The sequence below is a fragment of the Setaria viridis genome, chromosome 4 (genome assembly GCF_005286985.2).
Source record: "Setaria viridis chromosome 4, Setaria_viridis_v4.0, whole genome shotgun sequence".
Lineage (NCBI taxonomy): Eukaryota > Viridiplantae > Streptophyta > Magnoliopsida > Poales > Poaceae > Setaria > Setaria viridis.
In genome coordinates this window covers 36,423,817-36,451,159 of record NC_048266.2, presented here as the reverse complement: position 1 = coordinate 36,451,159, position 27,343 = coordinate 36,423,817, and the positions used below count along the sequence as shown (strand labels likewise).

At 48.0% G+C, this 27,343-nt stretch overlaps 2 protein-coding genes and 1 long non-coding RNA gene across 5 annotated transcripts; all 3 read left to right on the top strand.

Annotated features, from left to right (window-relative positions):
• Positions 1-1,336: 1,336 nt before the first annotated feature.
• On the top strand, positions 1,337-6,852 carry LOC117852983 (probable aminodeoxychorismate synthase, chloroplastic). Of its 3 annotated transcripts, none has more exons than XM_034735315.2 (13): positions 1,337-1,685; positions 1,807-1,938; positions 2,043-2,110; positions 2,243-2,307; positions 2,416-2,482; positions 2,599-2,886; positions 2,964-3,071; positions 3,182-3,433; positions 3,728-3,807; positions 3,906-3,999; positions 4,476-4,558; positions 4,899-5,549; positions 6,023-6,852. In XM_034735315.2, the coding sequence occupies exons 1-13, from the start codon at positions 1,433-1,435 to the stop codon at positions 6,552-6,554; spliced, it is 2,673 nt and encodes an 890-aa protein (XP_034591206.1). In that variant the 5' UTR covers positions 1,337-1,432; the 3' UTR covers positions 6,555-6,852. The 3 variants fall into 3 exon arrangements, with proteins under 3 accessions (XP_034591206.1, XP_034591205.1, XP_034591204.1); XM_034735314.2 differs by having other exon boundaries at positions 2,964-3,084; positions 3,162-3,433; XM_034735313.2 differs by having other exon boundaries at positions 2,964-3,104.
• Positions 6,853-16,967: 10,115 nt separating this feature from the next.
• Positions 16,968-18,504, top strand: LOC117854259 (uncharacterized). Its single transcript, XR_004640209.2, has 4 exons — positions 16,968-17,497; positions 17,592-17,805; positions 17,893-17,946; positions 18,269-18,504. It is a non-coding gene; the product is annotated as an uncharacterized lncRNA (long non-coding RNA).
• A 630-nt stretch (positions 18,505-19,134) lies between these two features.
• On the top strand, positions 19,135-22,465 carry LOC117853269 (putative clathrin assembly protein At5g57200). Its single transcript, XM_034735655.2, has 14 exons — positions 19,135-19,373; positions 19,456-19,553; positions 19,652-19,790; positions 19,923-20,047; positions 20,134-20,226; positions 20,329-20,379; positions 20,466-20,531; positions 20,635-20,700; positions 20,785-20,865; positions 20,958-21,038; positions 21,174-21,353; positions 21,443-21,518; positions 21,638-21,765; positions 21,859-22,465. Exons 1-14 carry the CDS (start codon positions 19,193-19,195, stop codon positions 22,198-22,200), a joined length of 1,707 nt encoding a protein of 568 aa, XP_034591546.1. The 5' UTR covers positions 19,135-19,192; the 3' UTR covers positions 22,201-22,465.
• Positions 22,466-27,343: the final 4,878 nt, after the last annotated feature.

Genomic DNA, 27,343 nt, shown 5'->3' with positions numbered 1-27,343 from the left:
ATTGATCAATTAGGCTCAAAAGATTCGTCTCGCAAAGTACAACAAAATTGTGCAATTAGTTTTTAATTTCATCTACATTTAGTACTCCATGCATGTACCGCAAGTTTGATGTGATGGAGAATTTTCTTTTTGCATAGTGTCAAAGTTGGGAGTTGGGGGAGTAAACAAGGGCTAAACAAGGCCTGAGTGCCCGTGGCAAAATTTCCCCAGAAATTTTTCAGAGCTGTCTGTCTGCTGAAATATGTGATGATCTGATTCTGCACCTGTGCATGTGCCGGTTTCGTCATGTGAATTATGAAGAGAGTAATAAGGAGATGAAAAAGTTGTCTGGGAAAATTCCTGATCAGGCCGCCGTGACAGCAATAGAATAGACGCTGATGTCACTACAGAATCAAACCATTCATCAAGGAAGTGGAAGTGTTTTGTTGGTTTACTAGGAATCCAGTTTGTGGAGGGGGTTGGTGTGCTGAAAGCAGATGGCAACAAACAAGGCCTGTTGCAGTTGCTGCATGCACAAGCTATTAGCAGGTTGGATCACCAAATCCCCCATGGCCCCATTCGCTCAATGTTGTTGACAGCACACAGCCGTTCAAGTGCACTTGAGTAAATCTCATGGAACTATAAAGAGCAACAAGTATTTCAACATGTTCTTAACCGAACCAAAATTATTCTGACATCTGTCATCGCAGAAGGTTTTTAGTGGGGCGCGTAATTTTACCGTTCAGAATCATATGCTTTGACCGACATTTAGTATAAAAGTAAATGAATTATGTGCCATAGAATTTATAGATTCGTATTGAAAGCTTTTCTAACGATTATGATTATTTTCAGGAAGACCTACGATTATGGTTATGTAACAGTTAACAAAATATTAGATTTTATCTTTTTTTTTAAAAATGAACAGGAGTATATTTGATGTCGTTAAAGTTAACCTTAACTTAGTTTTTTTATGTTACAAAGTTTGTAAAATAATATTGTCGAGCCGGTATTACTAGTAAATCTTTTTTATACGCAATTTAAATAAATCTGTCTACTAGTAGTATCGTTTCACATCGCTACTACTCATCCCATCTGCACTGCACCGATGCACGATATCATCAGTTACCAGAGTGACCCATGCTACATTTTCTACGCGGAATTAGGACTTAGGAGTAGTGGGCAGTGGCCGTCGTCATCGTCATCGTCATCGGCTCATCGTCTCTTGGTTGCGGTACGGCCGCCGCCTCGCCGGCGTTGGCAGTTGGTGGCGACGGCGACGGCACTGGGGCACGGCACGGCACACCCGTCGAGACGATGAGATAGGTCGGCAGAAAAGCCCTCTAGTAATATAAACGGAGCGCGCTGCCAATACTCCAGACGAACCACGACCCCTAAAAAAGAGGCGCCTTTTTCTTTTCTTTTCCCTTCCGGATCCTCCGCGCGCGCCGCCACGATGGCCGCCCTCCGCCTCCCCGCCCCGCCGGCGGCAAGGTGGGCCCCGCTTCCTTCCCAAGTGTCTGCCCCCGCCGCCGCCGCCGCTACCGCCGTGGCGCGGCGGGTCCGTCCCCCTCGCCGCCTCGTGGCGCTGCGGGCGAAGGGAGAGGAGACGCCGGAGACGCCGGAACCGCCGGTGAGGACGCTGCTGATCGACAACTACGACAGCTACACCTACAACATCTTCCAGGAGCTGTCGGTCGTCAACGGCGGTGAGTTGAACGGAAGTTCCCTCCGTCTCTGCGCCTGTTGCTGCGTCGGCGTGCTCATTGCGCCTTCACGGGCGGGCGGTGGAACTGACGGAAGCCTATGACCATGATCCTCTTAACGCAGTGCCGCCGGTGGTCGTGCGCAACGACGAGTGGACGTGGAAGGACGTCTTCAACCGGGTGTACAAGGACAGGGCCTTCGACAACATCGTCATCTCGCCTGGCCCTGGATCTCCGGCGTGCCCCGGTGACATTGGTGAGCTTACTTCACCTTCAGTTAAGCCGGGATGCGCGAAAGAGGCTGTTTATTCATTACCAAGTGCAACTTACTAATCTGGTGCATGTTTTATTTTTTTTAAGGTGTATGTCTGCGGATACTTTTGGAGTGTGGAGACATACCCATCCTGGGTGTCTGCCTTGGCCACCAGGTGATACCCGTCTTTCCATTGTAGTGTTCCCCATGTGAACTTATTTTTATCAGTCTTGACAAAGAAATTATGCTAGGATCATGCTGTGTTAACTTTACCTGAAATGTCTGTTGTTGTGTTTGATCATTGCAGGCCCTGGGATTCATACATGGTGCTAAGATTGTTCATGCTCCGGAGGCTATACATGGGAGACTCAGGCAAGGCCTTGAACTCTGTTACATGAAAAATAAACCTACAAGGAGTGGTGGTTCTCTGCTCAATTCTAGCTGTTCCTACCTCTGACACATGATTTTGACTTCCCACAGTGAAATTGAGCATGACGGGTGCTACCTCTTTAAATGCGTTCCATCTGGTAGAAACTCCGGATTCAAGGTTAGTACCCCCTGTGCTAATAACCCCATGCCATGTCATTTAGGTTCATAGTTCAGACTTTTCTTGCTGTATGCAATGTGAAGGATCATGTACTTAGTTACTGGTTCTATTTTCAGGTAGTGAGGTATCATTCACTTGTAATAGAAGCAGGTTCTCTACCTGATGATCTTATGCCAATAGCATGGACTGCCTCTCCAAATTTGCTCTCTTACCTTGAAAGTGATCGAACTGATGTTAGTCCCTTCCTGGGATCGTTGGACAACAACTTTATGGCAATCCCTCTAGAACACAGTATCAGTTGTGGGGAACTATCCAACATAAGCAATGACAATGCTAGTGAGTCAGATGGTTCCAGGGTTATAATGGCCATCAGACACTCTAGCAGGCCTCATTATGGAGTGCAGGTATTCTAGTTTCTCCTGTGCAATGATTTCTCCAAGTCCTAGCCAACTGTTCTTACACATGATTGTCTTTTATTCAGTTTCATCCAGAGAGCGTTGCTACTCATTATGGAAGACAGATTTTTCAAAACTTCAAGAAGATGACAAGAGATTTTGGATTGCACTCATCATGGCTTCAGGAAACAAAGGTTCACAGTATTGGTAAACTGGAAAAATCTCAAGTACTATCTGTGGTGAAGTTGTTTGATACAAATCCCCTTTATGCATCATTTTAGTAGACATTTCTGTTGTTCCGCAGGTGAATTCTGCTGGCCAATGTGGTTCTGTCTCCCATGATTTGTTGCATACTGAAAGACTGGAACTCCAGGAGCCTAACGGGGCTTGCATGCTTGCACAGAGAGCCATTGGGAAAAAGTGTTTACGGTTGCGATGGAAGAAAATCGATAGGTTCCTTTGTTCCTCAGTTGGATCAGAAGACATATTTACCGCTCTTTTTGGCCATCAAAGCGGTGAAGACACATTTTGGCTGGATAGCTCATCAGTTGATCAGGTACGCAGTCAGCTTATTCTTAACCAGTCACCAATTTAGTTTTATTCTATAGATTTCATCAGATGTGAAATGAAGCTTGACAGGGCTATGATTTGATGCCACGATTAAGTCTTTGAAAGCAAGAATCTTAACAAACTAGGTTGTGTTTCGTTCTAGCCGGTAAATTAATAAAATAAATCAGTAAGACAAAAAAAAAGCTGATGAGCTGCAGTCAATGTCTAGTTGAGCGATAGATCTTTAATTTGTTGGAAACTTATTTGGTCCTTTGTCTTTGTTGTGATCTTCTTCTTGCAGAATAGGGCACGCTTTTCATTCATGGGTGGTAAAGGTGGATCCCTATGGAAGCAAATGACATTCCACCTATCTGGTCAAAGGTGAGAAGTTGCTTTCACAAAGCAGAAGAAACATACTTTAATGCATTATCCATGCCAGCATGTGAATAGACCTTTTTATTTCACAAATTCTGTTCCAGAGCCAATTGTGGAGGAACCCTTATTATCCGAGATGCTTGTGGATCTACTGCCAACAACTTTATCAAAGAAGGTTTTTTGGAGTTCCTTAACAAGGTATATGTTGAAAGATTGCTGATGCTTATTCTAATTATTGTCATTAATTTTACGGTTGCCAGTTGCCACTATCCAAGTTTTGTTTTCCGAAAATTTTTCTCAAGCACAAATAATTGCATATATTTATTAAGGTACAATGAACCCAACTTTTTTTTTGTCAACATAGGAGTCCAATTGTTTTGTTACAAATAAATGAATGTGGTGTACAAACTTAGCATAGATCACTTTACCGCTATATGAACTTTCACAGTTCCCGCATCACAGAGGAACAAACTAAGTGTGTTACTAGTTTATGTACTCAATTGGCAGCAAACCATGAGAAAACAATATATATGTTGGATCTGAGGTTACTCATTATGCCGCATTACACGACTAACATAGTATCTGTATTCTGCACACATGACCGGCCCCAACCTTGGGTACATTGTTGCATGCATTTGTCTGAGTTTTGATTATCACTGTTTCGTAATTTGCAGGAAATGCAGTCCATTGAATACAACGAAAAGGATTACGAAGGACTGCCCTTTGACTTCCATGGTGGCTTTGTTGGATATCTAGGGTACACTGATTTGTTATCATGACTGATGCTTTTCTTTTACTTGAAATATACACTTGTAGTTTCATATTAGATATCATATATATACAAATATATCAATTTTTGCCTGCAGTTGGACTAGTTTCCTGCTACAGACATTTTTTTATTTAAACCATGCTACAAACATTTTTCTCAATCTTGTCCTCCTCATTCCCTTGATTGTCTTGCATGGACCATGGATTCATCTGGGGCGTTTTGTACTTTAATTAACTCCCTTTGTATCATCCATGTTTCTGGAGTCTATATGTGTTTTTGGAATCCTTTAAGCTCCCTTTGAATCTCTTTAGTTTTCATCTGATACCAGGTATGGTCTTAAAGTTGAGTGTGGTGCATCATCTAACAAGGCCAAATCAAGTACTCCTGATGCATGCTTCTTCTTTGCTGATAACACCGTGGTGGTTGATCACAGTAACGGTGATGTGTACATTTTATCATTGCATGATGAATTTTCTTCAAGTAATGGAGATGGGACATGCAGAAATTCAACACATAATTCATGGTTAGTGGAGACTGAGAAGAAGCTTCTTAGACTGGGCGCTATGCCTCCAGGATTGCTGATTAATGGGAAGGCATATGCTATATCATCTAATGTGAATAAGCAAAGTTTTGTTGTAGAGAAGTCCAAGGATCAATATATTAGAGATGTTCAGAGTTGCCTGGATTATATCAGAGATGGAGAAAGCTATGAGTTATGCTTCACTACTCAGATGAAGAGAAGAGTAGACTATATAAATGCGCTCCAGCTCTACCTTAAATTGAGAAAACAAAATCCAGCCCCTTATGCAGCCTGGCTTAACTTCTCCTCAGAAAACTTGAGCATATGTTGCTCTTCTCCTGAAAGGTTTCTACGACTAGATCGAAGCAAAACTCTAGAAGCAAAACCAATCAAAGGCACTATAGCACGTGGCAGAACACCAGAGGAAGATGAATGCCTGCGTTTGCAGTTGCAATACAGGCAAGTGTAAATATATTCTTTTCTGTTGTTAAGATATCTTAGCTCAAATCTTTCACAAAATGTTGATCTTGGGGTTCTTTGCTTTTCATGATTTATTTATTTGCTACTCTTAGTCTTTTGAATTGAGTGTGTTTTAAATGGTCTTCCTAAAAAGGTTTGGTGTACATAACTGCAATCTTTGTTGATATAAAGCTTGGTTCAATAGTCTGTTACTGTCTGCTCAAACTCATTTAGTGTTCAGCATCAAAGATCTATCATAGAAAATGACATGGTTGTATAAGATTTACAGTAAGCATAAGGATTGTCTCTTTCTTATTGTTTCATTGGAGGTTTCTATAGTCGAAATTCCATTTATGTTTCCCTTTCTTGGCGGTGCAGTATTATTGTTAACAGTCGATGCCATATGGTTCGATTTAAGTCATAGTACTCATGCTGGTAGTTTTTTTGCTTTTGCATGTGCTCAACTTCAACAGTGAAAAAGATCAGGCTGAGAACTTGATGATTGTTGACCTCCTAAGAAACGATCTGGGTAAGGTTTGTGAACCTGGGAGCGTTCATGTTCCTCATCTCATGGATGTAGAGTCATATAAAGCTGTTCACACCATGGTGAGTACCGTCCGTGGAACAAAGAAGTCGAATCTGAGCCCTGTCGACTGTGTCAAAGCAGCCTTTCCAGGTGGTTCAATGACTGGGGCCCCAAAAGTTAGATCAATGGAGATTCTCGATTCACTTGAATCTAGTCCGAGAGGTATCTACTCAGGATCCATTGGGTTCTTTTCGTATAACCACACGTTCGATCTGAATATTGTGATCCGGACAGTCATCCTGCACAATGGAGAAGCTACAGTAGGGGCAGGTGGGGCGATTGTAGCAATGTCAGACCCAGAAGCAGAATACGATGAAATGATGCTTAAAGCAAGAGCACCTACAAAGGTGGTTGAAGGTTGCAGTCAAACAGTTTACAGTTCAGATCGATCAGAATCGATGCAGGCAACGACAAGTTAGATCAGATAGCAAATACAAATGTTCAGGCTTCATTAGTTAACCAAAGGCCCATTCTAACAAATTGATCTCAGCAGTTGGTGTGCATGCTAATGGACAATGGTAATGGAACTGGTCGATTGGGGATGGATACGAAGGCATTGCAATTCCAACCCCTTTGCTGAAATGAAATAAAAGAGAGATTGAAGTCAGATTTATGGTGGCATTTACGGTGTGTTGTTAACTGCAGGCTGGAGCTACAAAACATAACAATACCAGATCAACTTGTACCTCAATAGGCCATCCCAGAATTTTTGTTTTCTTTAGAATGCACTTGTTTTTTTGTATTCTTTTCGTGTAATTTCCCTATCTGGGAGGGAAATTCCATGAGCTAGTCGGATGGTTCCCTCCCCTCCCACCACCAGCCGCCCGCCGCTGCCTACTCCGGGCACGGTGGCCACCCTCACAGCATCGGCAATCCTTAGCCTAGCCTCTCCCTCTCCTTTGGTGTCAGGAAATCCTACCCGTACAGGTCACTCCAAGGCCCAACGATGGCTGGATGCTTCACCTTCCTCGAGTGACTCCAACGGGGCCTCCCCTTCTTTCAAGGAGGTTCTTCGAGGAACAGCCTCGGCAGTGTCCTCGCAGACCCTTGGTGTCGCTGTTTCCAGGGAGTCTCGGTCACTGCCTCGTAGGCTGTTCCCCGTGCTCCTCGGGTCGTCCTCCAGTTTGTTGGCCTCCCTTTTCAGGCGTGGCGCCTCGACGCCGACGGTTGGTGGACGACAAAGGGTCGTTGTTCTCGCAAGAATCGTCTTCATCAGGCACGCTCGCCCTGTCAACCGATCCCTAGTGACCTCCGGGGTAGGTGCTTGAACTGCCTCTCTCCTAACCACTGCGCGGTGGAGTGCCGCTTAGGACCTCGTTGCTTCTCCTGCTGCAGTGTCGAGCATCACTCCTACGGCTGTCCGCGTCAATTTTCGAGGTTGTGTTCAGAAGCGCCTCCTCCTAGCAGGCATTTGGTTTGGCGGTAGGTGCAAGCTTCCCCAGCTGCTACACCCCCCTGGCCACCATGGATGCACAAGCTTCACAAAGGGTCGAAACTTCTGGTCGTTGACGGCGTGCCCGGAGTAGGGGGCACCGCAGGGCGGCTGGTGGTGGCCAGGCCCTGCCGGTCGACAGCAGCGACAGGTGTGGTGAGGAAGCAGGGGAGAATTCCTTCTCTTCAAGCGATGATGATCGTCGGACCACTGGGGCAAGGCCTAGGAAGATCATCGATCGTTCAGCCACCATATCACAGAGGGAATCTGACCTTGGATGGGCCTTGGTCATCTCAGTGTTTGGCAACTATCTGGATAGCTCGGTGAGCTCCATTCTTGCTACAGTCTTGCAACAGTTTGGGTTTGATGAGGCATAGATCGTCATTCATCGTTTTGGCACAGTGAGTTTCCTGCTCACCCTACCAGATGCTGAGTCGGTGACAAGGTTCTACGGCAGAGGGCGGCCGATCATCTCCGCCTCCCACCGCCTGCACGTCATGCGTTGGTCAAGGTTCATCAACTCCAGCACGACAACCCTCCCTGTCGCCGTTGAGCTGGAGATTCGTGGAAGCCTGGCCCATGCTTAGGAGCTAGAGACGGCGCGCCAGCTCCTTAATGGCTTTTGTTGGATCAATGGACTTCATCCGGACACTTAGGACCGACGGGATGTATTCCGGCTAGCTGCTTGGTGTTCTTCGTTGGAGCATGTCCCTTCTAGGCTAGATTTAGAGATTGTGGAGCTGCTAGTTGCCGGCGACGAGCTCCCGGCGAAGCGCTCTCTCGTCTACCCAATTGACGTCTTGATCGTCGCGGCAGAACAACAGCCTCCGGTGGACCACCCTTCTCAAATTCTGGTGTGTGCTAGGCTGGGTCCATCCGTTCCCTCACGAAATGTCTCAAATTCTGGCGGCGGCATTGATGGCACGTCGGCCTGCTTGTCTCCCATGCCGGCGGCCACGTCAGGTCCCGAGGAGGACCGCCTATCTCCCTGCGATGGCAGTGATGTCGGATGGGCCACCTCGCCTCCCGCGCTGGCGGCCATGGCGGGTTTCGAGGAGGACCGCTCCTTTCCCTGCGGCAGACGGGACGACGGATGGACCTCCTCACCTCTTGTGCTAGCGGTTGCGACGTCCGAGGTCTCCGTGCGCCCCAAAGGGCGGTCGATAGAAAATCCGTGTCGGGACTCGCTTTCTGGTGTCATTATGGTGGCTGCGGGTGTAAACCTGGAAGCCTCCTCGCCTCCTGCGCTGGTGGCCACGGCGGGTTCCGAGGAGGACCACTTCTCTTCCTGCGGCGGTAGGGATGATGGATGGGCCTCCTCCCCTCCTATGCTGGCAGCTACGGTGACCGAGGCCAAGGGGCAGCCCGAGGATTTCATGCGCCTCGAGGAGCGATCGATGGAAAATCCGCCTTGTGACTCGCCCCCTGAAGTCAATATGGCGGCTGCGGATGTAAACCTGGAGGACAGGCTGGTCCCACCCGAGGCTGATGGACTGCAGGCCCGAACCTGTGACGCCATGGTCGAAGAACAGGAGGCCCAATTTTGTGCAGCCAGGGTAAGCCTATTGCTGGAGTCTGTCAAGTTTCCAGAAGCACAACTCCCAGGCTCAGCAACTGGTTTGTGCACCTCCCCAGAGAAGGCCCTATCCTATGAAGCTACAACGAGCCCAACAGTTGTGCCTGGCAAGTCATGCGCTCTAGGCTCCAACATGGAGGAAGCACAGAGTTCGCTGGGCATCCCCGTAGGGCTAGCTGCCGTTCCGCGGCCACCGGGTGACGTGAACCCGTCATTACCCGAGATCGGCGTCTACTCCCATCGGCGGCCGTGCCCTGACTCCTCGACGACCACGGCACAGAAAGCTTTTATTGACAAGCTCTCCAAGAACACAGAGGGCCTAATTCCCCAGCCGCCCGCAGTGCTGAAGAGATGTTCGAGGGCTCCTCCCCCCCACCTTTGTTCCTTGTAGAAGCAGGAGGACAGCTGGGTTGGAAGCTGAGCTCCCTAGTATTCCGAATGTCGGCTCTTGCAAGACTGTCATGCGCTCCCATGGCATTGAGTTGGAACGAGAGCATGTCAATCAGAAGATAATGGACGACTACGCCAAACTTTTTAGCGGCCCCCTCTCGGCTTCTCACGTTTAGGCCCTCGCTGCGCTCTTTGGCTGGTCACCTCCCGAGGGATACAAGTGTCCTGGAGTGCTGGTAACTACCTCCTGAGCAGCATCGTGGTCGTCTTATCTCTCATCGATTATATGGATCCTTCAAAGATTCTTGTTTGGAACGTGCGGGGTCTGAATTCCTCAGCTCGTCAAGACTCTATTCGAATGTTGGTCCATTCCATTAGAGCTGACATAGTTTGCCTTCAAGAACTAAGATGGAAGGTATTTCTCAGTGGTTTGTTCTGTCTACTCTAGATCCGGATTTCTATCACTTTGTGTTTGTGCCATCGGTGGTGCTAGTGGAAGGATACTTGTCGGATGGAAGGAAGCTCTTGGCCCTCCTGGGAACTTTTGGGTGGACACTCACTATGCTTCTATCCAATTTCTTCCTGCTGACAGCGAACCATGGTGGCTCACCTGTGTGTACGGGCTGCTGGGGAATGAGGAGAAGATCAATTTCTTGCAAGAACTCCGCTTGATCCGCACTCACTGTCATGGCTCATGGATGGTAGCCGAGGATTTCAACCTCATCTATAGGAAGGAAGATAAGAATAATGCAAACCTCAACCGTGCTATGATGGGTCGTTTCCATCGAGCCTTGGATGATTTGGCTCTCAAGGAACTTCCCCTTGTTAGTTGCAAATTCACATGGAGTGGTGGTGGCGATTCGCCCACTCTCAGCAGGCTGAACCGAGTTTTCTCTACCATGGAATGGGAAAATGTATTTCCAAGTTGTCTATTGCAAAGTGCAGCCTTCTTGGACTTGGATCATTGGCCCCTAATTATAGGGTTTAATGACATGCTGGGAAGGGCAGATTCCACTTTGCATCATTCTAGCCTAAACTGGGGGGATTCCAGGAAGTGGTCGCTCAGGCCTGGGGTTCTGTAGAAGCAAGGGCTTGTCCTCTGGAGACACTGTCACTTAAGTTTAAATTGCTCGCCCATGCTTTACAAAGCTGGAGTCAGAAATGCATTGGAAACATTGGTGCTCAACTTGGTATTGCCAGAGAAATTATCCATCAACTTGAAAATTTCTCAGGATAGCCGACAGCTATCTGAAGGAGAGCTTTGGTTGCTGCACTCTTTAAAAAAACATTCCCTAGCTTTGAGTTCTATGCAGAGAACAACTGCTCGGGTCAGGTCAAAGATTAACTGGTTGAAAGATGGGGATGCTAATACAACATTGTTCCATGCTCATGTTCGCCATAGGAAGCAAAAAAATTTCATTTCACAAATAATAACAGACGATCAGGTGCTGACTAGCCATGAGGATAAGGCTGCAGCAATTTTTGATTTCTATGATCAGTTGTTGGGTACAAGTGGCTAGCGTGATATAACCATCAACCTGGATAAGCTGAATTTAAGACAAATTGATCTGGCCTACCTGGAACTGCCTTTTACTAAGGATGAGGTGTGGAATACCATCAAGCATTTGCCTCCGGATAAGGCCCAGGCTCGGATGGATACACAAGGCGTTTCTACAAGATGTGATGGCTAGTTATCAAATCCGATTTAATGGCAGTTTTATCATCGGTGCAGCGTGGAAATTTTAGAAACATGCAACTTCTTAACTCAGCACTGCTAACTCTCTTGCCCAAAAGAGATGATGCATCATCAGTTAAGGACTTTCGACCAAGTAGTCTTATTCACAGTTTTGCTAAGTTGGTCACAAAATTGTTGGCACAGAAAGACTCAATAAGCTGGTGTCATCCCATCAAAGTGCTTTCATGAAATGGCATTGTATTCATGACAATTTCATCCTTGTCCAGCAGACAGCTAGGTTCTTACATCAACAAAAACAGCCACGCATTCTATTGAAGCTGGACATTTCTAAAGCCTTTGACTCGGTTTCTTGGCCGTTTCTTTTGGAGGTTCTTCAGAGAAGGGGTTTTGGACGTAAGTGCCGAGATATGATCAGTGGCTTGCTTGGCTCATCATCAACTAGGGTGCTACTCAATGGGGTCCCTGGAGAGGTTTTATATCACCGGTGTGGTATTCGGCAAGGCGACCCACTCTTTCCTATGCTTTTTATCCTTGTCATAGATGCCCTGAATAGCTTGATTGAAAAGGCGAGCACTGAAGGGCTGCTGCAGCCAATTTCCACTAGAAATATTCATCATCATGTTTGAAGCGTCCCCACATAAGTAGAGACTAAATGTGATACAAATATCAGTCCCAGGAGGCTGATAACACATTTATTCAACAGATGGTTCAAAAACCGTACAACTTCCGAAGGAGCGGGCGGGCGAGCCACACCCAAAGGAGAACTAAACCAACAACGATACAGATCCAAGTTGAAGTCCAGTCGGACTTCGGGCTGCAATCGAAACTAAGCGTCAGCGGAAGCATTTTGCAAAGGCCAACACCACAGGCAGCGTTGGGTGCGGAAGCGACCTCCTACTCGAAATTCTCGGCGACGAATTTCGGGTCCTCCTCTGAAGCAACAAAACAAGGGTGAGTACAAAAGTACTCAGCAAGTCCAACCCCATCCACAGAGGGGGATACAATCAAGAGTATGCACAGAATATATCAAGGATAAGGTTAAGGTTTATTTGCAATAAAGCTAGATTTTCAATACATGCAAGGGTTCATTTTCAAAAGAATTTTCGCAAAGCATTTCTTTTAGTAACCGAAACATTAAGTGGGGTTGATCCTACACAAAGGATCCAAGTTTTAATGCTATCGGACTCCCCGTCCGCAATAGCTCACGGCACAACTACCGGACACTTCCGAAATCCAACACACGCCAAGAAAATCACCCATCTCCAAGTGCTAGTTATGTGACTAAGCTGTAACTCGTCCAATGCCATAGACACGGCTACCCGGATAGGTTTTATCTCTGCAGAGGTTGTACACTTTTCCCTCAAGTAGGGTACCGCAACACGATCACCTTAGTGCCGGTGCAGATCCTAACAAAGTCATTACCCACCATAGCTAAGACTAACTAGCCAACACGGAAGCAACCAAGGGGTTAATGACCTACCAACGAGGTCTTAACCGGGACCTAAGTCACAAAGATCTTACTCCTCCATGGTCTCCCGCTGCTCACCAGCTCTCCTGATGACTAGTAGACGAGCTAGTGGGATTTATGCTAAGCCATTGCCACATACAACGGTCGAGTGGTTGCACGATGATTGGGTTAGGCAAGATGACACATCAACTCGGTCCTTAACCATGACAAGATGGATATCTCCCAACCATACTCAACCACAAAGGTACGAGCCCAACTTATTGGCATTTCACACTAGAAACACCCATCCATCTCATCTAAGTATTTCTTTCCTTTATTTTTGGAAACTCATTTTCCCTTTTAAAAACACTCACACTTTTATTCTTTAGTAAAACACATGATAGTCATGATTGAATTGAGTTACAAGGTCCTAAGCGTTCTAGCAGTAATTATCATCCAAATAGAGCAAATCATATTTAGAGATAATTATAGGACAATCAAGGAATAATCATGACAATCAAGGGGTGGCTATCCAACCATGTTTCAACAGTAAAACAATATGCAATTTTATAAAATAGGCCAATAGGTTGTGTTTAAAAAAAATTAGGATAAATATGCATCAAAGGGTGAGATTGGACTTGCCGTTCTCAAAGCCTTCCGGGAGTTCCTGCTCGCGGTACTGGTTTTCGGGCTCGGGCTCGTGGTCAAACTCCTCCTCATGCTCCTCCTCGGGTACTCCGAGATCTACGGCACACACAATCGAGCACACAATAAATAAAAGGAAATTAAAATTTTACCCGTTGAGCTACGAACAGAGAATGCGAACGGAAAATTGAAGGAATGAGTATTTTCATGAAATTTGGATATGCCTCGGCGGAAGTATATTGGAGGAGGCCGTGTTCAAATTTGGGATCAATTGGAGGAAGTTTGGTGCATGAAATGACGAGTTAACGGAGTGTTAGGGGCTTAAAATAAGGTTTAGGACTAAACTGCGAGAACTAGGGACCTATTTGTAATTATTTTTGGAAGGTGGAAGGGCATATCCGTGAGATTTTTCCCCTTCTTCTTCCTTAGCTCGGTACAACAGGTGGGGAGAGAGGAAACTGGGAGGGGGGGAGGGTCGGCCGGCCGGGCCTCGCCGGCGGTGAGCCAAGTGGCGGGGGAGGTAGAGGAGGATGAGGGGATCCCATTTGAGGCCTCACCTCGGGCGGATGGTGACCGGAGAGGGAGCGCCGGCGGCGGGCAGGGAGGTGGCTCGGGCGGAGGTTGGGGCGACGCACAGGGAAGCAGGGAGGGGGCGACGAGCTCTTGGTGGGGGAGGAGGCCGGCCTCGGGCGGCTTTTATAGCCGGCGGGAGGGGGGGTGAGGCGAGCGGCGCGCAAGGGGCGGCAGGGGCTTGATGGCTGGCGGGCCTTCAATGGAGGCCGGGAATCCCGGCCGGTGGTGTGCTGGAGCGGAGCTCCGCGTGGAGGGCATGGTGGGGCCGGCTCAGCCGACGAGGAGCATAGGGGCACACATGGACGATGGCCGGTGTGGTGTACGGTGGCGACCTGCGACCAGCGCGCGGGCCCAGGGCCGGGTGCTGGCGTGGGCGACGGGATGCGAGCGGCCAAGCGCGGCGCCAGGCGAGCGGGCGCAGGCGGCGGCGTGCAGCGTGGGGCGCGGGCCGGTTTAGGTGCGGGCGGTCGGGCGCCAGGCGCCAGGAAGGAAAGGAAGAGAGAAGGAGGAAGGAGGAAGAAGGAAGAAAGAGAAGGAAGAAAAAGAAAAGGGGAAAAAGGGGAGGGGAAAAAGGAAAGAGGGGGGGAAGTCAGCGAAAAATGCAGAATTGTCGGGCACGCGCAACGGATTTTGCGGGCACGCGGCAAAATTTGCGGAGGGAGGAAAAAGATGACTGTCGGTGTTGGGTGCCGGGACGACGGGGTCACCGGGAAGGAAAAGATTTTCGGGAGCTCAACGGTCGAAAGATTTTGAAACAAATTTTTAGCGGGTGATTTGAGTTAGTAAATTTTACGGATGTTACAGTGTCTCCCTGTATGCCGATGATGTGGTCCTAATTCTTCGTCCAGTCGCCACAGATCTGCAAATGGTGGATGCACTGTTACAGCTATTTGGCACATCTTCAAGACTCAACAAATATTCAAAAATGTAGTATCTCTCCTATTCAATGTTTCGAAGACTTGGCTATGGTTCAGACTCACTTTCCATGGATAGTTGAGGAGTTTCCCTGCAAATATCTTGGTCTCCCTCTTTCCATCAAGAAACTGTCTAAAGCACAGTTACAACCTCTGAGAAGGTTGTTGATCATTTGCCAGGATGGAGATCTGAGTTGATGAATCGAGCTGGTCGTGCTACATATGTGCACTCGGTTCTCACCTCAGTTCTAATCTATTTCGCCACTGCTTTGGAGCTTCCTCCATGGTGCCTAAAGGCGGTGGATAAGATCCATCGTAATTTCTTGTAGCGAGGCTGGAAGTAGGCGAAAGGAGGTCACTATTTATTAGCATGGCCCAAGGTGAGCCGTCCAAAGGAGCTTGGTGGTTTGGACATTTTAGACCTTCAGAGATTTGGTTGGGCACTTAGAGTCCGTTGGTTGTGGTTGAGTAAAACTGAACCTGATAAGCCATGGGCAGCCTTCCTGGTCACAGTTCATGGGAATACACAGGCCATATTTGCCGCTGCTGTAACTACGGAAGTTGGCAATGGGGCGAACACCAAGTTCTGGACTGATCGGTGGTTACAAGGGTCCTCTGTTCAGTTATTGGCTCCCAATTTATTTGCAACTATACCCAAGAGGCGGGTTAAGAAACGTACTGTTCAGGAAGCACGGCTGAACAATCAGTGGGTACAGGATATCCAGGGGCACTACTCAGTGGCGGTCCTGTCAGAATTCCTGGATATTTAGGACTTGGGTCAGGAAACATTGCTCCTGCTAGAGGTTGAGGATGTTCATTAAAGGAAATTTGACAATTCTAGACACTTCTCTACTAAGACAACATACGAGTCTTTTTTCCTTGGAGCAGTCCAGTTTGAGCCGAGCACTCTAATTTGGAGGAATTGGGGTCCTAGGAAGTGCAAATGCTTCCTTTGGTTAGTAGCACACAATCGATGTTGGACAGCTGATAGACTTGCTAGAAGGGGTCTCCCTGATCCTGAGCACTGCCCCTTCTGCGACCAGGAGGATGAAACCATTCAGCACCTTCTCTGTTCTTGTGTCTTCTCTCAGCAATTCTGGTTTCAGCTACTTCGCATTTTTGGAATCCCGGATATTGCACCTCAACCATCTTCCACTGGGTTCTTTGACTGGTGGCAACAAGCTGGTAGCACTCTTGACAATCAAGAGAGGATTCAATTCACTGAGAGGAATGATATTGTATTCAATGGTGCCTCACCCAGGATAGAGCAGGTGCTTCTCCTTGCACAAGAAGAAGCCGCTCTCTAGAGGCTGGCAGGCGCTAAAGGTATTAGTGAACTGGTCGCTAGTTCACTACTCAACCTGGGGTTTAGTAGCGCCCGTTGGTAAGGGGTCGATTTTTAACTATTTTAACGGGCGCGTATGTAACCTAGAGCATGTATGTAGTGTTGGTGTGTGTGCTGTTGTTTGGCTATATGAGTGTTTTATCATCTTTCTTAATGCAATGATACGCAGCTCTCCTGCGTATTCCAGGAAAAAAGATTCCCTATTGCATTCTGGAACAAAGTTCACGGTCAAATTGTGTGGCACAAGTAAAAGAAGTGGACATGATTTTGCTGTATCAATGTACTATTCAGGGTATGCTCTTCTTTGATATTATATTAGTTTCCCCTCAACTGGGGGAGAATGTCACGTTTCATCTACCATCCACTGTGTATACCTGCTCCTCAGATCCCATTGAACTGAATATTCTGTTGAGAGGGACCTGTATTCAGAATTCAGAATGTCGCCTGCATCAATTGGATAAATGCGGATTTCTTGCGAGATTTAATCGAAATTTTTTCCTTGTCCTGAGAGCAGCAGAGAAACTCCATTTTTGGGCCTGCTAACGGCGGCAACCAGCGATAACACTGCGCCTCTCGGCCGCGCCCGGTGGGCGGCCGGCGAGGGCCCCGTCGTTTTTGCTTTTGATTGATTCGGTGGCGCTCGCATTGCATGGATCACAGGAACAGCCGCGCACGTCGCACCATTCGGAGATCTGGCCACGCGGCGGCGACGACTTGTCGCGCGAACCGAAAGCAGAGAGAAGGAAGCGAGCCGGCCGGCGCTGGAGACGGCGACTGATGGGCACGGCGTCGGTACACAGGGGCTGGCGCAAGGCGTGCGGCGCCATCAAGGACTCTGTCACCGCGGCCGCGAGCGCAAGGACCTCGACGTCGCCGTGGTCAAGGCCACCGCCCACGTCGAGCGACCGCCCAAGGAGCGCCACCTCGCCACCTCTCGCGACCATCGACCTCCATTGTTCTGACCAAGTGCTAGCCGTTCCTGCAGCGATCTTCGCCGCCACGTCCGCCTCTGCCATGGCCGCCCTGCATCCAATTGCATTGCTCGATCGCCGTGATCGTGACTTCTTGTCGTCCTCACAAGTCACAACAAACTTGGTGTGGCATAGTTTTGTTCTTCCGTGATCTGGTTATCCGAAAATGCTTGCAAATATGGCAGGTTGATCTGAAGACGCTGATCGTGATCCACCGGACGCCGCGCTAGGGATCCTTCGCCCAACCTTATATTTTCCTTCCACTTCGCCCCCGCTTCAGTATTTCGTGAAGAAGTATTGCAGCTGCTTTGACCAGACTTGAGCAAGAACTTGCTTGTAATGCTGGCAGTGACACAACAGAGAAGCCTATAGGGTAGGGTCTCAATAATAAATCAATATTTTGTTCATCTTGATTGCATCAGATTAGTGACATTCGATTAATTATTCTCTTGTATTGATTGGTTCAGTACTGGTGGAGGTCTGAACTCTGAAGGATCCGGTTCAATGGGAAACTCTGGAAAGAAGATTGATGGCCAGGACAGTGAAAAGGGGAATGAGAAGATGAACAAGAACTTGAACAATCAGACATACACTGCAGATGAAGTTCGAGAGGACAACAAGTCAAAGTTGCGGGAGAAAAGACGTTGAAGGACTTTGAAAATGGTACAAAGGGTGAAGCATGTAAGAACCCATCATATCAGTACTCCCATGAACCTTTGTTTTGTGGAAGGCCTCACTGACATGCCTTGTTTGTTGTTGGCTTGACAGTTGCCGGGGGCAAGGAAAGTGGGAAAGCCTTTGCAGACACTGGTGATACCTGAGGTAAGTGGAGAGCCAGATGAAATGTTTCAAATTAGAAAGTCTTGGCACACAACAGTGCCTTTATGTTATGGAATAGACAGTGTACACGTTATGGAATGCTGGTTATCTTGTTGCATGCGTTGTGCAATTAGTATCTTGTCCATTTTTTGTTGATCATTTTAGTATTTTGTTGATCATTTTCGTTGTCATAAGAGTGGATACATGGCTCTCATTACCATGTTTAGTGTTTTCTTTTTGACATTGTTGTAATTCTGTTTCTTTATTATCACCATTTAGTTCTCTTGATGTCAGACATGATTCCATCCTACTATTTTACTTGCAGGTCAAATGGATGAAGCCACAAGCGGGATGTACCAAACCTAAGAGGATTTTGGAGTAAGCACGACTGCTTTTCGGCAGCAGAACTTAGTCTAGCTGCTGTGGCTGTAAGAGTTTAGTCGTGTTACAGAGTCAAGTACCAGTACTTTATGTCACTTTGTCTCCTGTCAGTGAATGTTTAGACAGTGTTGTTAGTTGTTACAGTGAAATTCTAATGCCGAGTTGGTTCATAATGTGAACTGCGTACCTGGTTTATCATGCCCAGTTTTCTACCTCTGCATTCCTTGTTAGCAATCTGATGGTTCTTGCTATTTGGAACGATGTCATATTGCTGTTGGGAAATATACATTTTTTCCGACGTGCCATCTATTCCTACTATGGGAATATTGCGTTGCTGCTTGATAGAATCCAACAATGCTCGTTCTGAAATCGACATGGTTTTGCACCTAGATTCCGAATTCGTAGTGCCGCCTGCATCGATTGGACTTATTGTTTCAGACAGACGCATGCCTCTATTTGGAATCCTGAGATGCATGTGTCATCTTTGGATTTTCTCGCGAGAGTGAATCGAAAATTTTTCCCTGACCTGAGAGCAAGCAGATGGAGTAAACTCCATTTGGGGCCTGCTGAGCGGCAGCAACCAGCGAGAACACGTCAAAAGAGAGCGCCTCTCAGCCGTGTGCCCGGTCGCCGGCCGGCGGGGGCCCCGCCGTTCTGATTTGATTTATTCGGCGTCGCTCGCGTTGCATGGAGCACAGGAACAGCCGCGCACGTCGCGCCAATCTGAGATCCTTAAAGAATTTTTAAAAAGGAGAATCCATCCACGCGCGAGCCACCACCCGCGGCGGCGGCGGCGACGACGACTTGTCGCGCGAACGGAACGGGCAGCAGAGAGAAACAAGCGAGCGGGGCGGCCGGCGCGGCGCCGATGGGCACGGCGTCGGTGCACAAGAGCTGGCGCAAGGCGTGCGGCGCCATCAAGGACTCCGCCACCGTGGGGCTCGCCAAGGTGAACGGCGGCAACGGCCGTGAGCGCAAGGACCTCGACGTCGCCGTGGTCAAGGCCACCACCCACGTCGAGCGACCGCCCAAGGAGCGCCACCTCGCCGGTGAGATTAAAGATTCTCGCTCTCTGTCCTCTCGCGACCATCGATCTCCATTGTTCCGACCAATCGCTCGCTGTCCCTGCAGCGATCTTCGCCGCCACGTCCGCCTCCCGCCCGCTCGCCGACGTATCCTACTGCGTCCACGCTCTCGCCAGGCGCCTCGCCAAGACCCACAACTGGGTGGTATGTCATCCTGACGCCATTGCCATGGCCCTGCATCCAATTGCGTTGCTCGATCGTCGTGTTTTCTGGTTTCCTGAAAATGCTTGCGAATTGCTCAGGTTGCTCTGAAGACGCTGATCGTGATACACCGGACGCTGCGCGATGGCGACGCCGCGTTCAGGGAGGAGCTCCTCAGCTACCGGCGCAAGGGCCATGCCCTGCGGATGTCCAACTTCAAGGACGACTCCAGCCCACTAGGTCTCACCTCTCAGACCTGCACCCATTTCTGCATGATGAATTTGAATCTTTATATTTCTTTTAGCAAATTTTGATATGAGTTTTAACTGACTCCTGCTTGGATTTGAATTTCCGATGGTCTTGCCCTTGCAGCATGGGACTGCTCGGCGTGGGTGCGGACATATGCTCTGTATCTCGAGGAACGGCTCGAGTGCTTCAGAGTCCTAAGATACGACATCGAGTCGGAGCGACTGAGACCTGCTGAGGGAAACCCCAAGGTTTGTGTGTCATTCTTGCAGTTGCAGGGTTTCAGTGATGCAGTTTCTTGCTAGCATTCCGTTTGTGACATCTGCCTAACTTTCAGGGGCAAAGTAGAACAAGGACCTTAGGCAAGGATGACCTCTTAGAACAGCTCCCTGCATTGCAGCAGCTGCTCCTCCGCCTTGTCGGCTGTCAGGTATAAAAGAACACTGGCTTTCTTGAGTGTTTCTTCTATATCAATTACTGTTCCAAACTAAAATTGACTCATCTTGCATACTTGATGGACTGGTGGTTGCAGCCTGAAGGGGCAGCATTTGGAAACTACCTCATACAGTATGCCTTGGCTCTGGTATGTATAATTTCAGCTCTGACAGTTCTGTTTAGCGCCATTGCTAAAAAATCTCTTGGCTGACGAGAAAAGATGCAATCACTTAGGTGTTGAAGGAAAGCTTCAAGATTTATTGTGCGGTTAATGATGGGATCATCAACCTTGTGGATGCGGTACTTCTATGATATCCCCTCTCGCAATTGCTTTGCTGTTAGATCAATATATAACTTTGTGGATTTCTTTTTCTTGATTTTAGTAATTTCTGGCGTATTGCAGTTCTTTGATATGACAAAACTTGATGCTATCAAAGCTCAAGACATCTATAGAAGAACAGGGAATCTGGTGTGTCTGACTGCAGCGTGATTACTCTTATTTTGTGGAATTTTACAACCGTGCATGTGAAACTAATGCTCATCAGAATAACAGGCGAAATCTCTTTCTGACTTCTACGAGCTCTGCAGAGGTCTGGAACTAGCGAGAAACTTCCAATTTCCAATTCTGAGAGAGGTCTCTTGCATCACTACCTTCACTGTTCATTTGCTTATAGTATGGAAGTTCTGAATTCTGATGCCAAATGCATTTTTCTGAATTTTTTTCAGCCACCATCGTCATTTCTTGGAACCATGGAAGAGTACATAAGAGAAGCCCCTAGAACTGCTCCTGTTCCTAATGAGACCATAGTATGTATCGTTTTATGATCCAAATGAGACCATAGGGTGACATTCAGCTAATCTCTGCTCGTTTTATCGTTTTATGCATATTCAGTCAGCCTGTTTTCTGCTGTCAAGCTCTAAAACTGCTCCTGTATTCAACAGGAGTACCAGCAGTTAGATTTCGTTCCTTACCAGGAAGAAGAACAGAACCCAGAACCGATGTTCGAGGCGTTTGAAGAACCTGTTGCGGAGGAAGTTCCTCCTGAGCCTGAAGAAGAACCTCGGTTTGCAGATGACTGCGACGAAGAGGAGCCTGAAACTCCAACAACTGCTGATTTACTGGTAATTCTTGTCAGTGTAAATTGCTTTGTTATTCAGTAGCTGTTTATCTGCAACAAGATGATCATATGCATCGGTGTGGTGATGATCAGGGCTTACATGAAGTAAACCCTGCCGTTGCTGCGCTTGAAGAGAGCAATGCACTGGCTCTTGCCATAGTACCACCAGGTAAAGCTGCATGCAACCGAGCCGACTCTTTAGCCTTTACTACTTTCTGCTCATGAATTTAACGGCCACTAGCTGTGTCATCAAATTTGAGCGAAACCGTGTTTGTCTATATTGGGCAGGCGGTTCCGGTAACGCATCTGCAATCAGCTTCGGCGAGATAACTGCAGGTTCATCAGGCTGGGAGCTAGCTCTGGTCACGGCACAGCCCAGCAGCAGCAGCAGCAGCCAACTGACAGAGAGCAAGCTGGTAAAGAACAGCACCTCTTCTCTTGGTAGCAATGGCACCGCCAATAATCCTTGAAGCACGCGGTGACTCCATCTGCGGCGATGTTTCTTGCAGGCCGGGGGCTTCGACAAGCTGCTGCTGGACAGCCTGTACGAGGACGCCGCGAGGAGGCAGCAGAACACCTATGGCTATGGAAACGGGCAGGGGCAGAGCTCTCAGCAGCAGGACGATCCGTTCGCCATGTCCGTGGGCGTCGCGCCGCCGACCGGCGTGCAGATGTCGGTGATGGCGGCGCAGCAGCAGGAGGCCATGTTCGGGATGCCGCGGCAGCTTCAGCCTCCGTATCCGTATGGTGCTGCTGCTGCCGCGTCTCAGTTGAACAACCCCTTCGGCGATGCGTACTCTGCCGCCGCGCTGGCGTCCCGTGGCGCCCCTTTTCAAGGCAGTTTGATCTGATGATTTGGAATTGATCGAGTTCAATTCTGCGTACATGTCCATGCCGTGACCTCTCTCAATCTTGAGTTGTATGCTGATTACTGATTAATTTGCTTCTATTTTTTTTTTACATACCCCGTTGGTCAACTCAAGGTTGTCAGTCAGACTCTGGATGGTTGAAATGGATCTGCAAGGGCCATCTGCAAGTGCGTGCTCGGCCCGGGAATGTAATCGGGCTTGGTCCTTTGTGGTATGGGCCAGGACGGATGGCCCATTTTGCATCATACATAGAGCCCACCTGGCTTGTCACGCTTTCTGGGCCAGGCCTAAATTATACTGGGCCTAATTTGTCTTGCCGATTTCGAATTTTCGACTATTTTTTCCCTCTGACCGTCGAATGCCGGCCGGGTGCGGGTGACCGTGTGTGTCACTCGGTAATATTAGGGCCCGTACATTGGTTAGCCGGCCATTGTCTTTTTAGCACCACGTCTGCAAAATAGGTTGACGTGGACATCATTAAACAAAGGAAGAAGAGGGAGTCGGCGTCTCCTTCATCGGCAGCGTGAGCACGTCCTCCGAAATGAGGCCCTGTTTGATAGCAAGTGCTAAATTTTAGCACAGTGCTAAAGTTTAGCACTCTGAAATAGAGTGCTAAAGTTTAGCATCTTGGACTGTTTGGATGGTGTGCTAAATTTTAGCAGCTTTGATGGCAAATGACAACAGTGCTCCTCATTTATTATGTCATCCTACCCCTCCGCCTGTCCAAGCTGTGTCTGTTCCTGCGCAAGGCAACTTGGCGCCAAGTTCTAGCTGCTGCTGCGCTACTTCTTTATTTTGCGCCAAGTTGTAGCTGTTGCTGCGCTACTGTTTTTTTGGCGCCAAGGGTACTCTGCTCGTGCCCTTTTATTTTTTTGCGCTGTGGCTGTGCAGCGCTGCTGATCACTTGGTACCTTTGCTCTTACATGTGGAACGCGGTGACCCATTTTTTCTTGCCGGTTTCATTCGCAAACAGTGAAGTATACATTCAAATTTATTTTCATCGTCCAATGAGTAGCAGTGCATTGTCAATGTCATTACAACACAACCATACAAATAAACTACACAAACAAACTACGATCTATTGTACAAACCATTAGCTATTTCGTCACGAAATTCATTCATATTACGGTCTTTGTCCCCTGCTTGGGTATTCGTCGTATGTTCTTCAGGGTTTGATGGATCGGCCATAGGAATAAAATTTTTGTCACGATCGCACATATCAAAGGCCGTATCAGCGATAGCATTCTCTCGAATAAAATTGTGAATTGCCATGCATGCTACTATTATTTTGCTTTGCTTCTGAATTGGAAAACTTGGTATGCCTAATAAAATCCTCCACTTCATCTTCAAAACTCCAAAGGACCTCTCGATAACATTTCTAAGGGACGAATGTGCGTAATTAAATGTCTCTTTCATACCTTTTGGCATTGGACCACTTCGAAATTCCGGGAGATGGTACTTTGTACCCTTATATGGTGCGAGGTAACCCGGACGGTTAGGATACCTCGAGTCTACCAGGTAAAACTTGCCTACAAATGAAGATAACTTTGTCAGGTACATGAACTCGTGTCCATATTAGTACAAATGAAGAGATTATCGTATACGAAGTTGTGTACCCGGAGGAGGATGTGGAAACTTGTCACCATATTTGTTCACGGCATCATTAAACACCCGCATATCATGTACCGATCCTGGCCATCCACTAACAACAAATGTGAACCTCATGTCGAAGTCACAAATAGCCAGCATATTCTGTGTGGTATATCCATGTCTTCCCGTATACTGAACCACCTTATCACTTGGCACCACAACCGGTACATGTGTCCCATCTATAGCTCCTATACAATTGTTGAAGTACGGAGCAAACCGAGGGTTTTGCAATCTTCTGTGCACGTTCTTAAATTCAGGATCCTTCGGACTAATAATTTGTACTGCTAGCTTAAGAACACTGGACAAAACATTATCGAATGTGCGGCTTATTGTTTTCAAAGACTGCACAAACCGATCCTCAACCTGTCTAAGTGACTGGGGCGAACCAATTATCCATAGGAATATTCCTAAAGCCTCAATCGTTGACATTCCTCTAGTTGCCCTCAAACCATATGACTCGACCAACAAGTCATGAAGTTGATTAAATAATTGGCAAGACATCCTAAACATGTTGTAGCACGAGGTTCTATTTGCAAGTGTTTCCTGAACCCATTCTATACCCGATACGGTGGCTACCCTCCTTGGAGCTTTGTGCATGTAAGTGTCATAGTACATACCGATCATGAGTGCCGTCTGCAACATTTCGTGATTCCTCTTACTATTAATGACAGCCATATTCAGGACAGTTTGAGCCTCAATTGCAAGCTCCTCATCAGAATCACTTGAAAAATAGTCAACCCCATCCTAATTCAGCAAAAACAAGTTAGTACCAATTATTAATGAAACTTAACAGCCACACATTATATTAATTCAACTTCACATGTCCAAACAGCCATACATAGGTTCAACCCCATCATAATGCAGCACAACCAAAACAGTAGCAATTATTAAAGAAAATTAACAGCCACAAATTGATTCAAATAGGACCATGACAACTCAACCAGCCACATATAAGTTCAAACATGATGGTTCAAATCAGCCACATATAGGTTCAAACATAATAGTGCAAGCAGCCACATAAAAGTTCACTTATAATGCTGCAAATCAGCCACATAAGTTCAAACATAAAAATTCAAACAGCCACATAGCAGTCCTAACATAACATTCATAACTAGACAATATTATGGTTCTGGCACCATCTCTTCAAGTATGTCATCCTTGCTTCAGCAGAAGGTAGCTGACAGAAGAATTCCTTGTAATATGGGTCTCTACAGATCTCGTTGCATGCATAGAATTCCTTACTGTCAAGAGATGCCCCACATTCTAGAGCCAACTGCTGGCAAATCTTAACATCCTCTGCCACTGTCACCTTGGGCATCTTATACCTCCTCTCACTGATAGATTGATTCAGACTCTCCACACTCTTCAATACCATATGTGTGGCATCATCAGATGCAGACATCTTAGCAACTAGGCTATTCATCATCTTAACTATTGGGCTCTTGGACCTCTTTCCAGGACTGGTGGCAGTGGACCTGGTGCTTGTGCTTGACCTTTTCTTGCTATTAGAGCTCAATGGGCTGTAATCAAGGTCATAAAAAGACCCATCCTGGTCATCATCCTGACAGTCTGCATCTTCCCCATCTTCTTCCTCTTCCTGTTCAACTCCAGCCACAAATGAGGTCGACCTATCGACTACAACATCTTGGAATATTTCCTCAAGCTGATCAAGGTAGACAGGAGCCCCATATTGTAGTTTAGCACAGTGTGGTTTGCCCTTCAAATCAATTGCAATTTCACATTAGACAAGTCCAAATAGCCACACCACATAAAAGTTAACTGCATGGAAATTAATCCTATGCATCTTACCTTGAGATGTAAGTCCCACCACCATTTTGGGGCAGCCACAGTACCATCAGGATTCTTGCCAAGGCCAGTCTCCTTTTGCAGTGCTTTCCAGAATCCTAACATAGATTTCAGCTGATATATTCGGTGCCTCAACTGGGATTTGTCATGCCTCAATCCAGTAGCAATACAATATTTGTCTGCAATTATCTTATATCCTCTTCCAGACATGGTACCTTTGTGGCAGTTTCCACATCTAACTTGCTCTACGCACAAATCACACAACAAAGCAGTATTTCTTTCTGTCCATTGAGCTTTGTCACTTTTCCTCTAGTAAGAACAGGCAAGACACATTCTCAAATCAGCACTGGAACTAAAACAGGCACACATTGCACAATTGGTAGGACTCTGACTGAAATACTAGTAATTATGCAACAATCTACCACATCGACATTAACCAAACCATGAAATTCAACTCAGGCAAAGCTACCACTACGAATTTAACCAACCTATGCAGTTCAACTCAGGCAAAGCTCCTATACATCAAAATTGTGTAACAATCAAGAACAGTAAAGTTGCAACAGAATACCTTAGAGCCGGGGAAGATAACTTCAACAGGATCTGCAACATCGTCGCCGTTTTGTTCATCAATGTCAACTACATTGTCTGCATCAACGGCCGCTGCTTCACCACCACTAGTTCGTGGATGACATCCGCGGCCACCGCCACGACCTCCGCTGCCGGCACCACCTTCAGGCAATGCACCACATGAGAACAAAGAGCGCGTTGCACGCCCTCCACCCCCACTGCTGCCACCGCCGCCTCTGCTCCCACCGCCTCCTCTTCCGCCGCCGCTTCCTCTGCTGCCGCCGGCACATCTGCTGCCGCCAGCAGATCTGCTGCCGCTGCCTACTCTGCTGCGACCACCACCTCATCCTCCAGCACGAGGCACGCGTAAGTCGAGGGTACGGCTTTCGCGGCCCCGGGGTACTCCGTCACCGCGAAGGAAATCGGAGTAGGAGTTGATGTTGGGGAACTCCTCCGCCTGAGAGTTGAGGTCCAGGGCCTCCATGCCTTCACGGGGAGCTCGGGAATACTCCGACTGCGACAAGAAATCGAAGCTGCCGGTGGGGAATTGTGGATCTGGCTGGGGGAATAACTCCTGCAACCCGTTGTCGCCATGCCCGTCCATGACCACCGGGCGAAGATTGGGGGCACGGTGGCGGACGCCTGGGGCCGAGGAGGTCGTGGATCTAGGGGGTGGCGTGGGGAGCAGATGAAGGCGCGGCGGGAGGGGATGGTCTGCGGGTGGGGATGGCGGCGGAAGGGGAGAAGGGGCAGGAGGAGAAGGCGCATGAAGGGAACGACAGGCGGGAGGTGAAGGCGTCGACAGTGGACGACAGGCGGGAGGGGAGGACCGGCGGGAGTGAGGGGATGACTGGCGGGAGTGATTGGCGGCGCGACGCGGACGACCGGAGTGAGGGAGGGCCGGCGGGAGAACCTGACTGCGGCGGGACGGGGGTGGGCGGCGGGACTGGGATAGCGGCGGGATGGATGGCCGCCGGGAGGAGATGGCGGAGGGAGATCTGGCGGCGGGAGGGGGGCTGCAGGAGAGGGAGAGAGAGGGGGAAGCGGGCGGGCCTGCGGGAGACGGAGAGAGAGGAGGATGCGGGAGGGGCAACAGGGGTAA

Excerpts from the sequence above, each read along its gene's own strand:
- LOC117852983 (XM_034735314.2), top strand. The coding sequence starts at position 1,433 with ATGGCCGCCCTCCGCCTCCCCGCCCCGCCGGCGGCAAGGTGGGCCCCG. Across the intron at positions 2,111-2,242 it reads GTGTCTGCCTTGGCCACCAG|GCCCTGGGATTCATACATGG; the intron begins GTGATACCCGTC and ends TGATCATTGCAG. Across the intron at positions 4,000-4,475 it reads TTTTGGAGTTCCTTAACAAG|GAAATGCAGTCCATTGAATA; the intron begins GTATATGTTGAA and ends CGTAATTTGCAG.
- LOC117853269 (XM_034735655.2), top strand. The coding sequence starts at position 19,193 with ATGGGCACGGCGTCGGTGCACAAGAGCTGGCGCAAGGCGTGCGGCGCC. Across the intron at positions 20,380-20,465 it reads TACAGTATGCCTTGGCTCTG|GTGTTGAAGGAAAGCTTCAA; the intron begins GTATGTATAATT and ends GCAATCACTTAG. Across the intron at positions 20,866-20,957 it reads AATTTCCAATTCTGAGAGAG|CCACCATCGTCATTTCTTGG; the intron begins GTCTCTTGCATC and ends AATTTTTTTCAG.